The 15,910-nt window shown below is 33.4% G+C and overlaps 1 protein-coding gene across 4 annotated transcripts in view; it reads right to left on the minus strand.

Annotated features, from left to right (window-relative positions):
- Nucleotides 1-9,041: 9,041 nt before the first annotated feature.
- LOC129002188 (broad-complex core protein-like) overlaps nucleotides 9,042-15,910 on the minus strand; it is an 81,503-nt gene continuing 74,634 nt past the window's right edge. For 3 of the 4 annotated variants that reach the window (XM_054429815.1, XM_054429814.1, XM_054429813.1), the window contains exons 7-8: nucleotides 12,572-12,846; nucleotides 10,452-10,560 (exon numbers count right to left, since the gene is read on the minus strand). In XM_054429815.1, coding sequence (XP_054285790.1) covers nucleotides 10,552-10,560; nucleotides 12,572-12,846 — 284 coding nt within the window. In that variant the 3' untranslated portion in view covers nucleotides 10,452-10,551. Of the gene's footprint in view, nucleotides 10,561-12,571; nucleotides 12,847-15,910 lie in introns of all 4 variants that reach the window. The other variant, XM_054429816.1, reaches the window with a different exon arrangement.

Raw genomic sequence — 15,910 nt, forward strand, 5'->3', positions numbered from 1 at the left:
GTTTCTTTTCCCTCTGTCTTTTGATGTTGATGGAACCGTAGATTAAACTTCTTTCTTATAGGGATGTTTGTGAGGACAGCAGCCTTACATGAAAGGACTTTAGAACCTTTGCCCTTGGGCTCTTATTTCACACCCTTTACAGTCATCTTTGTAGATTGGATTTATCAGCCTTATGGACCAGCTGAAGACTATTTATTATATCTTCATGTCAAGTAATGGTTGAGTTTGTTGATGCCTTGTATCTATTTATAGATTATCTTAGGCCTACTTACTTACAAGTGTCATGGCTAAGTAAACTAATTTATTTGTCACTTCCTGGTTTTTCTATGGTATTGTAAATGAATGCTCAGACTAAAGAAATTTACCCCAACAAATTCGTATAGCGTAATAAACCTAAATCAACATCAATACCTTCAAGCCTTACCATACATGAAACATTTATCCAAAACAAGCTGAATATTTTACAATGATATAAGATGTCTGTTTACAGCATTAACAAAAATACTTAACATAAACTTCTACTAAAAAATCTATCATAATTGAAACCCAAGTAAGAGTGATATATTCATGCAGGTTGATAGGTAGTTGTTGCTTTTGGTTGTTTAGGCTGGGCGCACACTGATCCAGCATTTCACCTGAAGCAAAATGTTGCACAACGATTAGCTTGAGAAGCATTTTGTTTATTTGCTTCTCCAGTGTGCAAGTGGTTCAAGTGTTTCAAAATGTTGCACAACGATTAGCTTGAGAAGCGTTTTGTTTAACTGCTTCTCCAGTGTTCAAGCATGATTCAGCATTTGGTTTCAAGCAAAATTAAGAAAAATAAATATTAGAATTACATATTATGTCTACTGGTCTTATACTGCAGTATTGTTTTATCATATGTGACGAGGAAGTTTACTATTGCTGTATGTCAGTTTTTGCAAAATGCTGGATTAAATAGAAAGACAACATTGGGTTCACCCAATCAATCTGTGGAAAGACAGCTTTACTCTCAGGAATTAAATCAGATCCAGGGAAATTTTACAATCATTGTCGAATAAATGCTATACTATTTTATAGAAAGGGTTTTAAATACCGTAAGAAATTATTATTAGATAGTGTCGTGATAATGAGTTATATAAATAGGTAATGATTAATGAACTGAGTAACCTTGGTAATTTCTAAATTATTTTACTACTTTGCATGACTACCAAAATGGTAGCAAGAAAAATTAAACAGCAGTATTGTTCAATATAAATTCAAAATATAATTGTTAAGTTTTAACGCAACTTCTAAAGTCATTTTTCAAAGAAGAGTTATTTTTTAATCAACAAACGGTCAATTGAATTTTGAAAGCCACTAAGCTTTACTAGCTAGAAAGGATTTGGCGCATGCGCAGAACGTTTTGCTCCTTGAAACATCAAACATCGTGCTGTATGGGCTCCGTTCGTCGAGCAACTGCTCAAATGTTTCAAGGCGTTGCGAGGCGCCTCGCAACGTTTGCTTGATCAGTGTGCGGCGTCCCATTGAAATACATGGGGTGCTCGTACCCAGCGAAACATTTTGCCTCGCAACACTTGCTTCAGGTGAAATGCTTGATCTGTGTGCGTCCGGCCTTAACATTCTAATTTTGACTGTGACCTGAAACATTACTTGTTTTGTCTTGCGTTTGAAGATATTCACTCTTTAGGTAATGTGGTGAACACTTAGCTACCAATTTAAAATAAATTTCTTGTCCATAAATAGTTAAATACACTGTCCAAATAATAGATATTAAATAAATCAGAGTGACGTGATATTTTAAATCACCAACATTTAAAAAAATCATTTATTAAAATGGAGAATATTTTCCCTCTTACTATTGTTTTCAGAAGTTTAAAACATACAAGGTCAAATGCAAAGCGTTTCATAGCACAACAGATTCTAGTTTCCTTATTATCCTCACTCTCATGTTAGTCACGCTTCAGTGGTTTGATTACCAATTAACAATGTATGTCTTGGTCATCTGGTTTCTGTGGAGGTGAAGATGTTAGACTCACAGCTGTACATCAAACTCTTTTCTTCATAATAAACAATAAAAATAAATTCAAATTTTCTATCTTGAGAATGAGTTTTAATTGTCTTTCAACCGAATTTACTAAACTACCAAAATTATTAAGCTCAAAGCACTTAACAATGCTGATAAGATAAAAGTTTTTTTCTTAAATATTATCATTATAGTGAATTTCCCATATAGGGAATGATGAATAATCTATTACTGAAGGTCTCATCAAACTAGGACCTGGGACCAATGGCTTTGAAGAATTATTTTGATAAGCCAATGAATAAATTAGCCAGTGTATTATATTTGTTAAGGTAATGTTTTTTATCGAGGGAATATGCTATTACCGTAGTACTTATGGTAAGACATGGAACCGGGACCGATTTTCTTTTTTGTTTTGAGATCCCTAGAGGCCAAAAACACCATCCGTTCAAATTCATATGTATATATATATATATATATATATGAATATTAATAAATATATATGAATATTAATAAATATATATGAATATATATATATTGTGTCCGTTAACATGATAACTTGAGCAAAAATGATCCGATTTTGATGAAATTTGGAATGAACGTGTAATTCTACATTTATTCAAACGAGTTCGGAACTAGCATGATCGGGCTATGGGGTCGGAGGTTAATGGGCGGTTTTATGGGGTAAAATTTGGTTTTTCCTATTTTGACCCAAAAAAACATGAAATTTACTAGCCTAATTTCTTTCTAAATTAGCTAAAAAAAACACAAACAAAAGCAGCTGTAGAGCTTAAAAGAAACACATAATTTATTATATTGAAGCGTTATTATGCGCCTAAAGGTTACGGAGAAAATTCCAAAAAATTGTAAATTTAAAATTTCCATGTTATTCTTATGGAGCATTTAAGTAAGTTAACTGTTGTAGTTTGCTTGTTTATGAACATATTTTGATCAAATTTGGAAAACGCTTTTATTTCTTACTAAACTATTAACATTTTACAAAAAAAAAAAAAAACACTTTACCCTTCCTGTTGCAGTAAACCTCATACCACTTAAATATTCCTCATCTTAAGGATGCAATTTTAGGACATGATTTCACAACAAAGTTTTCTGTGGATCGACACACTCACAGTGACATCACATTATAAAAATAAGCAAAAATTATAAATATCTAAATTTAGGTGCATCTCATAAAGAATCCACCCTGTACCGCTTACTCTTCCACCTGAGTCATTTAGGTTATGTTGTTTGTTTTATGCGACAGACATGACAGACTGTGACAACCTTTAATATACAGTGTCGCCTAATGACCTGAGACAAAATACCTTAGACTGTCTGTCATAAATCAAACTAACAACAATGTTCAACACAAAGCCCAAACCTAGTAGTTAAAAGTTTACTCCCAGGACGCAGCACATGTCAGGTTGTTCTGGTTGAGATAGTTGTAAGTGGAAGTTTGGCTATATTCTTGTGTCCAACCTATTGTCCCTTTGAGTTCAAAGGGTTAAAACTAAAACTAAATTTAAATTTAAACACTGAACCGTGGTGGAATAAAATAAAACACATGATAGTGAACTGAATGTTTTTTAATTACCATCAAATGTTACAATAAGGAAACGGCCGAAATGATATGCAACCACATTCATCGGAGCTAATCTAGGCCCACATCACACAAACACTTAAACTGACCAAAAGTGAAACTACACAGGACTCCTGAATATATATCTGAAGTACGTACATTTTGAATTTTTATCAGAACAGAATAAAAGCGCAGTTTTGAATTTCTCCAGCAGGGCAAGACGGACCAGTCACAAAGTGAAAAAATATTTAAATAAAACAAAAGTAGTTTTAACAATGACAAGGCACAACAAGATTTAATCAATCATTGAAATGTTTGTAAACCATGCAATAACAAAAACAATAACAAAACAAAATAGGAAAATTGAAAAAAATTAAATGGCATATTTGAATCTATCAACAATAATTAGAAACCATGTAAGAGCAATGGACATGCAAGACAAAATTTGTAACTAGATCCGCTTACACCAGAAAATAATATAAAGGCGAAAACAAAGAGGGCTATGTAAAGGTGAACACTTTGAAAACTTATCCTATCTTATGTCTATGAGCACTATGTTTATCGTCTGTAAACAAGCCGATCTATTGTAACAAAAACATGTATAAAGTCTGTAAACAAATAACCATTTACCGGGGTGTGTTTAAACTACTGAATGTAGCTTAGTTTTGATTTGTACTTATTATGAAGGCAGCTGAACGAGGCACGGGAATATCTTGGATCATTTCCCTGGGCTTTTTTTCAGTGACATTATGAGACTACTTTTATAATAATCATCATTGTTTTGCTTGTCAATGGCTATATTTTTCAATAGATAATGGAAAGATGAGTCTAGTATCTCAAACAATTTTAATAACAAAATATGATCTAAAGTTGCTCTAAGATATTACCGACATTTCAAGAAAATCATTGTATTGTAACAAAACTATAATTGAGTATTTTTTATTTCCATTACAATTACATCAATTAGAAGTTATAAATAAATTATTATTTGTATTAAGATCATGTTCAATGTTCAACTTTAGAGAAGCAAAGCCCAGACGTGTGAGTCCAACATTTCATCGTACAGAGCTGATATAAGAATATATTACTATCGAGGTATACATACAAATCATCGTTAATATCATTATTTCCAATAGGAAAATGCTTCACTATAATAATTAAAAATCCCTGAGAACTTAAGATTCTAAAATTAACAAATAATTAATATGTTATAATATAGTAAAAATAAAAAATAAAATACCTGAGAATTATACCTGAGAAGTTACAACAAATCCCTGAGTAATCTGAGGTAGAGGTAACCTATAAGAAACTGTAAGTATTTTCAACTGTAAATAATGCCTTACGTGTCTATTATTTTTTAAATGATTACTTACTATCAAAGGAAAAACAATGCTTAACTTAAAATAATAAAATAAACTATAGTTTAAAAGTATTTTTATGCTAAGAGTTACAACTTATCTAAACTAACAAAGTTGCCTTGGAGGCAAAAATAAATTAATTGTATACAGAATAATACAAACAACAAAAACAATAAAAATTTTAAAGCAATATCCAATCAAAACAGTCTTGGAATACATTGGAAATGTACTTATAACTGTGACAGATGGACAGACATGATGAAGTTTCAGTCTTCAGTTTCACAGCACTTACTAGGCTATTACAAATTTTAACAAGCCAGTTGCAGTTTTATTGAATTCCTATCCAGTAGGAAACTTTCCATGATAATCGTAAATGAATATTGTTAAATAAATTCGCAAATTCGTTTCATCTCGTCGCCTGTCCACCTTCACTCAACATTACAACTAATTGTGGTTATTATTTTACAATATTATATTGATAAAACTACAAGTTATTAATGAGAGAAGATATTTCCCGTGCCTTTTGTGATAAAACGGTCCCCGTGCATCAACAGGGGCGACCGCTACAATACACAGATTTGTAAACAACTAGGCAACGTTGATATTACATTTACTCCCCAATCACGCCGCTTAGCCGTCCAAAAATCTTACGCTATATTACAGTAAACACTAAATAAACAGGCAAGGTTGTATAGACTCGATAAAAAAAGCGTTATACCCAAAAAACCCTCGACCCTATAACTACTATGTGACCCTACTGTGATAATGCCAGAAGCAACTGGCTGATACTGTACAGCTAAGTACACAAAATAAATATCATTGTCAACAACTGCTTTAATGGAAACCGGTTGATAAAAATGGCTATAAAATATGTATCTGTCTATTTCTCTATTGTAACTTGTTCTATTGTAAAATTACGGACCAACAAACGTAACAACATGTTATCTGTGTTCGGTGTAAGAAAATAACATCGGCGTTGATATGAAAACAGCAAAAACTGACAAATAAACCTGCTAATAAGACTTATGCCACCGACCGGGCGTCAGAGGACGAATAACAACTGTAATATAACCTACGTCCCCCGACTCCAGTATGATCGCTAAACTATAGTAACGAGAGAACCAAAGTAACATTTCTAGACTCTGATATAGATAATGCGCCTATTATATAAACTCGTCTTGTCTATTATTATATACCGGTACTTATTTGCCATCATTGTACAAAAAATAAGCGTTTGTACTATTGCGTTGCAGTGACGGAAAATAAAAATCTACTTGTATAAATATATATCTATTGGTCCTTATCCGTGTATATAATATATTGTAACAGCATAAAATATTGTATAAAAATCAACAATAACAGGCAGACGTATTGGATGTAGCGCAATATTTTTTATACATGCTGGCAAATATCGTCTGTACTGCAATTGCGGGGTGGGGGAGTCGATTGCAATGTCGGCAGCTCTGTACTGATAAGAGAAAAGATAAGAGGAGAGTGGGAACACTGAGATAAGAAATGTTTGCTAACCTCGGACGGATACTTCAGTTTGAAAATTAAGTGAATGGAGAATATGAAAAATAAACTACAGTAACTACTTACCAAATAAAGCTTTATAAATTAAAACCATAAGTAGTTTTTGTGTTAAACGTAACTGTTGTTTGGCCTAGCAAGGAAATATTAAGTCTATAGTGAAACAGGATAAAGTAGAAATGTTTCGTCCAAAGTTAGCAACTACGGACATGCTACGGACTCATACAAATGACATAAATACACTTGATCTGTTCCATTGAGAACATATTCTAGCGATTGTTGTTCTAAAAACACAGTCTAAAAACATTCAGTCATTTGTACTTGTTTGATTTAGATCGGTACTAAAAAATAATTTTAATACTAGATGAAACTTATGCATACCACAGCACACGATAATCAAAATATTAGAAAATTTTAACTAGGCTTACCACTTACTTACTGGAAGAAATTTTAGTATAATTTATAAAATAGAAGATTTCCTCGATTGAATTTTAAGTGAAATACTTCTGAACTGCAGTAGTGATTGAATTTTGAATTTTAAGTGCAGTGCACTTTGTAATTTTGTTAATGACTAATTTTTACTCAACTACCAGCATCTATAAAAGGAGAATTCAAAAATAGACCTATTAGTTGAGCCAAACACTAATTTTTTAACTAGCCAGAAAAATATATATTTCTATAAATAGGCCTATTCTTGCCAAAATGTGGAAAAAATTCAATCGTGGAAAGCTCGGGTGGATAAAAATTAGATACTAAACTACGAGAGCCTCGCATCTTGGATGCGACTTACGACTCCTAACAGACGATGAGTGACCGACAACACTGAAAACGGAGCCGAACCTTAACGGCAAACCCTATTTACAAACTTGGCACATTCAGGAGAATAGGATATGTATCATTAAACATCATACTTCTTACAGCTGTACACACAATGACTTGGCCAATAAACATATAACTAACTATGCTATGTACAACAAGGAACATAACTTAATTTTAAATATAATAATTTAATTTAGTAAAATCACAGAAACTTTAAAAAAATCAATAACTTAACAATTAAAGATCAACACTTCCATAGAGGGGATAGGAATGATCTGTTGTGTAGACCACATTTTCATCCGTATAAACGGTCAATTACAATCATAACGGTTGAGATATGGCAAAACAACAAACTTAGAAAATGTGAAAACAGTTCATTACTAAACATTCTGTAGAACTGTTGACCTAAAGCTATAAATAAACTCGGGTTAAGTAGTGGGGACCTTACTGTTGAAGTTAGGAACAGAAAACTGAACTTGGAGGATGTGTACAAACTATGGCAGACATTTAAATATGTAAAATCAAAGAGAAATAGAAGAATGGAAGGCCAAGTCACATAATACAGTTATGAGGCGAGTCAATGTAGTGTAATGTAGCGCCTCTACTGTCGCTCGCCCCTCACCCTACCTTGCCAACCACTCGTACAACCGTCGGGGAAATGCCAACACCGAGTAACTTAACATAACGAATAGTAATCACAGGTATATATAATCACAATAAAAAATGAAAACCAGAAACTCGACTCGATTTTGAAAAATCATCTATCGACATAAACTACAGTGATAGGCTAGAGTATTTACAGTGAACCCCTTCAGAACGCTTTGTCCTATTATAAATTTCTCGTTACGGAAACTGTCAAACGGACCTGAAAATTGACAGTAAGAAAATTTGTCTTGGAAGCTCTCAAGAATCGTACATAAATATAGAATCTTTCTGTTTCAAAACATATATATATATATGCCAAAACACCGAGACAGGCAAAGGTTTTAAAAACGCACAAAAGGACGCTAAAGTTGTACTGGAGGTGATCAAGACACTGTGATCAAAACGCTGATGATCTAGCTTATTATCTAGCTGATTGTACCTAGAATTACAGTGTTATTGTACACAAGCACAACCTACACACTGCTAGCAGTGCGCAACTGTGCGTCAGGCATCTTATATTGGATTGTATTGTGCTGTCCCACAGAAATGAATGGCTTAAGAGTGTTAGTGCTGAAATGTACACAGACTTAGTTGGGTAAAATATGTACCGTACCTAATATAATCGTTATAAATTACCTAATAATATACAGGTTTCTTGTTTTATGAATGAAAGCCAATATGAAATACAGTATACAAATCAATTGTATTGTTGAGGCTAATGTGGAAAGTAATTCATGATACATGTAATGTGAAACTACTACAAAATGCACAATTCTGAACAATGGGTTTGATCGAGAGGTGCAAAACTCTAGCACCACTTGGAGCCACCTAACTTACGATAAATCACATTAACAAAATAAAATTTAATAAAATACCAGTTTTTAATAAATAAATCACATTTTAAATGCAAATTAAATTCTAAACATTTCCATACAATTTAGTTTAATGTTCGATAAGGACTAGATTTGACAAATTTTACATCTGTGGATTTTATTTCTTATGTTGTTAGAGAGGGATACAGTACAATACACTTTTACTATAAAGATAATGAGGTACCGGTATTTAAAAATCAAACCTTTCAAATTTATAGATTTCTGTAAGGCTAAAAAAAACTAAACTGGAATGGTAAAGCTATCAAAATTTTATAACCTATAAAAACATTCAAATAACATATTTAATAATAAAATACAAAAATATCACAAAAGTTTTCTATAAAGTGTAATGTACCATATCACAATCTATGTACGTTTTAACATGCGTATGGCCCAAAAATCATGTTTTGGGACTGACTGTACCTGTGAAACTGCTGACTGTTAACTGCTTACTAACTGACAATATCGTACTAATGTCGTAATAATTAGGTCAAAAAATGTATAAAATATTGATTCGAGGTGAGGTGGAAGAAGTGTTTATGTTGGCACACAACTACTTCGACATATTGGCTGTATAGTTTACGAGTGGAGACTTAGCAGTAGCCTCAGAACAATATGTTAGAAAAGGTTATATGTTATAACATGTCAAATCACTTTATATTGGTTATAAAAATGTCTTGTAAATATGCGACACCAAAGGAACCTTTATTTGATTAATATAAAAATACCAGTACTGATATTTGAAAAACCATTATTAGCTTATTAATGCATATATCGTGCCATTATTTATTTATCTTTCTAACAAACACATTCACCTAGATAGTTCAAGAAATGCGTTACCTACTAGTAAATTAAGTACTGTAGAAACCGCAATCAGAGAACAAATGCAGAGCTAAGTTGAAAACTATAAAAATTGTCTCTCGGTTCAGTAAAAAAATATGACAGTGGATTTTTGCAAAATGCATCATAATACGCTGCCCAGATTGTAATGACTGTTTATCCAATAAAAACAACCAACATCTGGGAGAAAAATCTGAATTTTTTCTTTGATTACTGTACTTGAAAACTTGAAAATATTATGATGCAGAATGACAACCACAATTATTGATTACCTCACTCACTGTTGTTGGGAATGTCTATAAAAATACCAATTCTATAACATCAAGATTTCTCAAGATTAAACATTATAGGGCAAGATTCTTTACTGCCGGTTGAATAATATCGCTCAGCTGTTACATGTATGCATCAATCCGCTCAAAATTGTCCAAACATTATCTGTGAGCGTTAAAAATTGAATTTAAGAAATGTTCTTCTTTACTTGTGTGAAATATATTCAACTGAGTTACTATTACACCTCTATCCATACCATTTCGATAAGATTTGTAATTTTTGCTAAGATTTTAGAACATTTTCAGCCGAGCAGACAGCAGTATCACAGGCATCTCAGCCCCTACAACATGAGTCGGGCGTTATCGTGTAGTTAGAAGGGCGGATGGCCGAAGAAAGCCGATGTTTTGAGCAGTCGCTTGAGCATGCCGGACGTACCGCGGTGCTGAAGACTCTTGTGCGTGGTCAGACTGTTTTTGGTGCGGTAACGACGGTGGCAGAACTCACACACGTAAAGTGTGTCCGACTGCTCGTGTTTATCCTGGAAGTGACGTTTAAGGGAGTAGTAGCAACTGAAGGTGCGGCGACAGTAGGGGCAGTCTTGGGGTTCGTTTATCCCTCCAATCATGGGCGGTGGCATCACCATCCCTGTAACAAGAAATATGAAACTAAAAATCGGGTTTTTTACCTCATTTTGATTGTTTTACTTGTGGTCAACACTGAAGATCTTATATTTTTATGTCAAGTAACTAATTGGATAATGAGATCACCTAGTATTCAGAAGGTTGCCAGATTGATCTAGAAAAAAAGTAACTATAGTTCGGCCGCTTAGAAAGCGACCTCCTTCTAGCATTGGTTTAGCATTAGCACGCAGGTCGTTTTCTATACGGCGGAACTATACCAAGCTTTTTGATGGTTTGAATATGAACCCAGCTCTACTTGATCCATTGGGCTTCATTTAATGATCCTAACTAAAATAATGATCTTAGAACAAAGCTGTCATCTCTATTATTCACACTAATCTTCGCAATAACTACGCAACATTGTGCATTTGCTAACTACCCAAATCAAATTTAATAAGCTACAAAGCCAACTTCCTAAAAGTTTTGTCAAATCTGTTGAACTTTTCCTTTGTGCTATTGATTCAATGCCAACTTTACAGAAAATGAAAATGAAAATATATTAATAATTAGTTAAGTCCAAAGTCCACACCAAGATTTTTTATGGTAGTCCATCCAGATGAAAAATTATTTGTAGTTTTTTTCAAGACTTAACAAAGTTACCTGGTTTATAATTAACCACACAAACACAATTTTAAATAGTACAGAACACTGTGTTTTAGTTCATTTTAAATTTGAGTTAACTAGAAGATTGTATACATTAATTGTAGTTTGGCAGGTAAAAAAAGTTTAATTAAAATTAATTATCAAATGCATATTCCCTAATAACCAGTATTCTCCATTCCTAGTCAGGAAGCTGCTCTTTGTCAGTAACAAGGAGTCATATCACTTCATTCTTCTACATTTATCCTGCACTTGTATTCAGCTTAAAAAGGCAAACAGTTAAAAGTATATCTGTCTTCAAAAACTAATTGATTCTGATTGAATATTGTGTATTTATCCATTGTGAAAGCCAAGTACTGCATGATCAGAAAAATAGTAGTCATCTTGAGGAGCAAAAGTGACTCTTTTTCATACGCAAATGTGTTTTACCGATTGAGTACCAAAAAGGACACTTTTGCTCCGTGTGATGAACAACTATTTTCATCATACTGTGGAAATAAGCTTCTAATCATTATACAATTTTTGAAGTTATAAAAAACTTCATAAATGTTTATGTTACTGTTGTTTACAAACATTACTTTTTTAATATTAAGTGGTTAGTAGCGTTTCCATAATTCACTGATAAAATTTTGAGGTTAGCGAACCGAAAATTTTACTATATGTTTTTTCTGTTCCCTATTTGAAGTTACCTGAAAACTATGATTTTGCTGACGATTTAGAGAACTAAAAACGGCTGCTTTCCGGATAGTATGATGAAAAATATTTTAAAATGGTCTTTGGGATATATAAACGTATTTTTCTCATATTCATGGAAAAAGGTGACTTTACCTAGAAATTTACAGAACTATACAATATTAAAAAATTTGTCACCAGTTTTATAATGCAAATGTATGTAATTGAATCGAGCCAGCAAAAGCCCGAGTTGATGGAAAATTACTGATTTCAATGCAAAACGTCAACTTTATAAATAAGTCAAACTGACGGAATGATTTGTTGTTAGTTGCAGCATTTTTTTTTATGTCACATTAACTATTAATCATCATAGTAACTATCATAGTAACAAAACCTATGGTAGAAAAAGTAATGTTAGTCTTTAGCGCAAACTGTGAGTGGTTCATTTCATTCATTTGTGTTATTTTTAAATAGAAAATAGGAGGCAGCTGGTCCATATTGATGGGTTGACTACTTCAATATCCTGAAATCGATGAGTCTTTATATTGATTTATTTTCATATTTGAGTCTCTCAATGGTTTATTTGAAGTATTCTCATGTGTATTTAGAACTGTACTCGTCAGTAAACTATCATGACGTGAGTAATTGTGAAAGTTACTGAGAAGCACTAGAGAACCATTTTGATTTGATAAACCTAGGCATACCTGGGGCTTTATATCAGGGTTGTACATAATATCGGTGAAGGCCGCGGCAGCAGTGGCGGCAGCGGAGTGGTGATGAAGGTGGTCTGATGGCTTAGGCTTGTGGTACGTGTAGATGTGCGTCATTAGCGAGTTGCGCGAGCAGTAAACTCGCTCGCAGATGGCGCATCGGTACTCCTCGTGGCGTGAGGCGTGTTTGTCAGCCACGTGGCGCTTTAGACTCGCTTTGGAGCACAACACCTTTCCACACGCCAAACAGGTGAACACCTTACGTAGACCTGCACACCAGCACACCATCAGACCACCACACCACCACCAGCCACCACTGCGATGTACGGGGCTTTACAAGGAGAGGTGTGTCGCTTCTGCGCGTCCTTTGTAAAGCCCTGTACAGCACAGGAATTACAGGGCATAAATCAACAGACAGAACATACACAAGGTTATACATGCCACTGATATTGTACGTTTACATCAGGAAAGAAGGAACAGGTCAAAAGTATATCCTGACTCAGGTCAAGTTGAAGCGGGCTACCTAACCAAAGAGTAGAACAGGACCATTGCAGGGCCCACCCTTCAAGAAAATCCCAATACACAAGCGTTCCTGAATACATCTCTTAAAAATGAAAATGTAACCAATAATTTGAAAATATTATTAATTTGTTACCTTGTTTTTTTTCTAAGATAACTATTAAAATAAAACAATATTTTAAAATAATTGATAGCATTTTCACTTTTAAGAGTTTTATTCAGGAAGACTTGACTAATGGGATTTACTCGCAGGTTGGGCCCTGCCATTGTCCTGTTTTTCCTTTCGGTCAGCTAGGCTACTTAAACTAGACCTGAGTAAAGATATAGGCCTAACTTAAAAAAAGAGTTCTAGGAAGTTGATAGTAGACTCAACAGGCACAACACATTGATTATTAATACTTCACCCTTTAAGATAGCTTACGCTTCATTCCCACTACAAGATAAGTGTGTTGTTACCCTTTTGGTTTACTAGACTGCCTGGAACTTTTTTCTTAAGCAATTTCTGCATCTGTTCCTTTTTTTTATGTTTTAGTAAAATAAATGTTTAAGATCTGTAATATTCCAAATATTTTAAAGTCAACTGATAAAATCTATTAAGGTATAATCAATTCTTCCAAATTTAAATTACTATATTTAAATAATCTCAGTGGCCATGTATAACTCCTAACGACAAGTGGTACTCTCTGGTGTGAAAAGTATTATACAGTAGACTCCCTCTTATCCGGACACCTTTAAACGGGACATCGGTTTAACCGGACTACACTCGATGGAAATGACATCTCTTTAACCGGACTAGATCGGCAGGAAGTGGGTAGTACTGAAACAACTGTTCTTAAAGGGAAAGATTTGAGACCAGTGATCACGTGTCTAAATACAATGGTCTCCTAAATTTAAGTCAAATGCACCATACATTACGCATTTAAACGGTCAGTTTTAACGAGTTTTTGGGGACGTTGGTTAAACCGGAAAAACCGTTATCCGGATTAGCCTTTGTCCCAAGGAGTCCGGATAAGAGGGAGTCTACTGTAAAGCCAAAAACACAAAAAACAAATGTTCAATGTAATATGCTACCCTTATTTAAAAACTGTAAACAATACTACTCTTCAGAATTTGTCTTTAAGGTGTTTTTAGATGTTTTGTATTTGCAATCTGCGAATAAAATGTATATCTGTGGATAAAATAACATACTTCAATGTTGATAAAGAAGTTATTTTACTTGTCTTGGAAAGTTAAAATAAGTGAAAACCAAATGTTTTGATTAAAATGGTAATTTAATCCATGTTGCTCAGCCTTAGTTTGCTTGTATAATGATAATATTTTCTTACCTTAGCAATCTAACCCTGATAACGTTTCTAGAATCAAGTTATAAGTTGAAATTTCATCATAGGCTAGGTAATTACAGATATAATAACAAATATAATATTTTTACTTTAAATTTGATTCTAAAGAAGTTATTGATTTCAGATTACGTAGTTAAGAAAATACAATTGAAATTACAAGTCTGCAGATTTCAGGCCTTGCCCAATATATAAGGTCATGTGTTAAATTTGTGTTATTTATCTGTTAAGCTTGAACCTAAAATGTGTGGTAAATCTTAGCTCTGGTTTCAAATTATAAAAAAATCAATCTCACTCTCTTTCTACACCAATCTTCGACTCATATTCAGATTTAAATGTGCAGAATTGTGCTCCTGCCTAAATTTAATACATTATGAATGATTAATGGTCTTGTTTATACTCATTTCAAAATAATAGTTTTTCATCACAACTTTGTCTCAAAAGTATTCAAGGCGAGCGGTGAGCTTGATAGGGAGGAGGGAGAAACAGTTGATTTCATGTTTATACTTGTGTGCTAGCGAGATGGTTTGTGTAGGCCTCAGACATCAGGGGTCTTGTTTGACTATCGTCAGTTGTCTACTTTGACTAGGTTACTCCTGCTGTTTCTTAACTTATTTTATATAGTGCCGAAAACATAAACAAGTCCACACAATGGAAAACACATAGACATGTGGACCCTCCAACCTGGTCATATTTCAAGAAACAAAAATCAAGCGTAACGACCCTTGTATCAACTTCTGATGATGAAGAATCAGATTTAGATCTACACTGGCTAGCAATGATTAACAGGTGAAATGGGAGGTTTTTGGACATAGTTCTAGGAGTTAAAATGGCTTTCACCAAACGGCTTTAAAAATACTAGTTTTTATCATTCTTTCAGTAAGCAATTCATTCATATTGTTCGAGTTATATTATTGGAGTTCAATTTCACTGATATCGGCCGACGTCTCATTAATCGTGGGGTTTGATCTCCATGTGAGTTGTACTATTAAGTTCCAGACTAATTATAGTTAACTGTAACTCAATTTACCTAAGAATGCACTGTTAGTATTTAAACCATATCAAGGATATCCACGGAATGTTATTATGTGACAACATTTTACTTGTACAGAAACAAATCAATATTTGGTTTGTTTTTTATAATACAATTTCATTTCCTACCATAAAAATCACCAATTCATTCTTTTTATGTTCTTCTCAACTTATAAGCAATCACAAAAACATCAAACTTTTTGTCTATGCTTGAGGCATTTTGTCAAAAGTGAAATGCAAGTGAGGTAAAGCAGTTAGTTCAGACCTATTCAATTTTTAGTATTTCAACCTTACATTTTTTAAAACTTATTTAAACTTAAATTTATTGTATCAGATTTATTCTATAAGATTTAAATTCTATTATACGTAAGCAATTCGCAAGAAGAGAAATACATGCAAGGTGTTAAAATGACGATACAGTATATATGCCAGTTAATTGTTTAAA

This window comes from Macrosteles quadrilineatus, unplaced genomic scaffold, assembly GCF_028750875.1.
Source record: "Macrosteles quadrilineatus isolate MER2022 unplaced genomic scaffold, UCM_ALF_1.0 Scaffold_9__3_contigs__length_116548681, whole genome shotgun sequence".
NCBI classification, from domain to species: Eukaryota; Metazoa; Arthropoda; class Insecta; order Hemiptera; family Cicadellidae; genus Macrosteles; species Macrosteles quadrilineatus.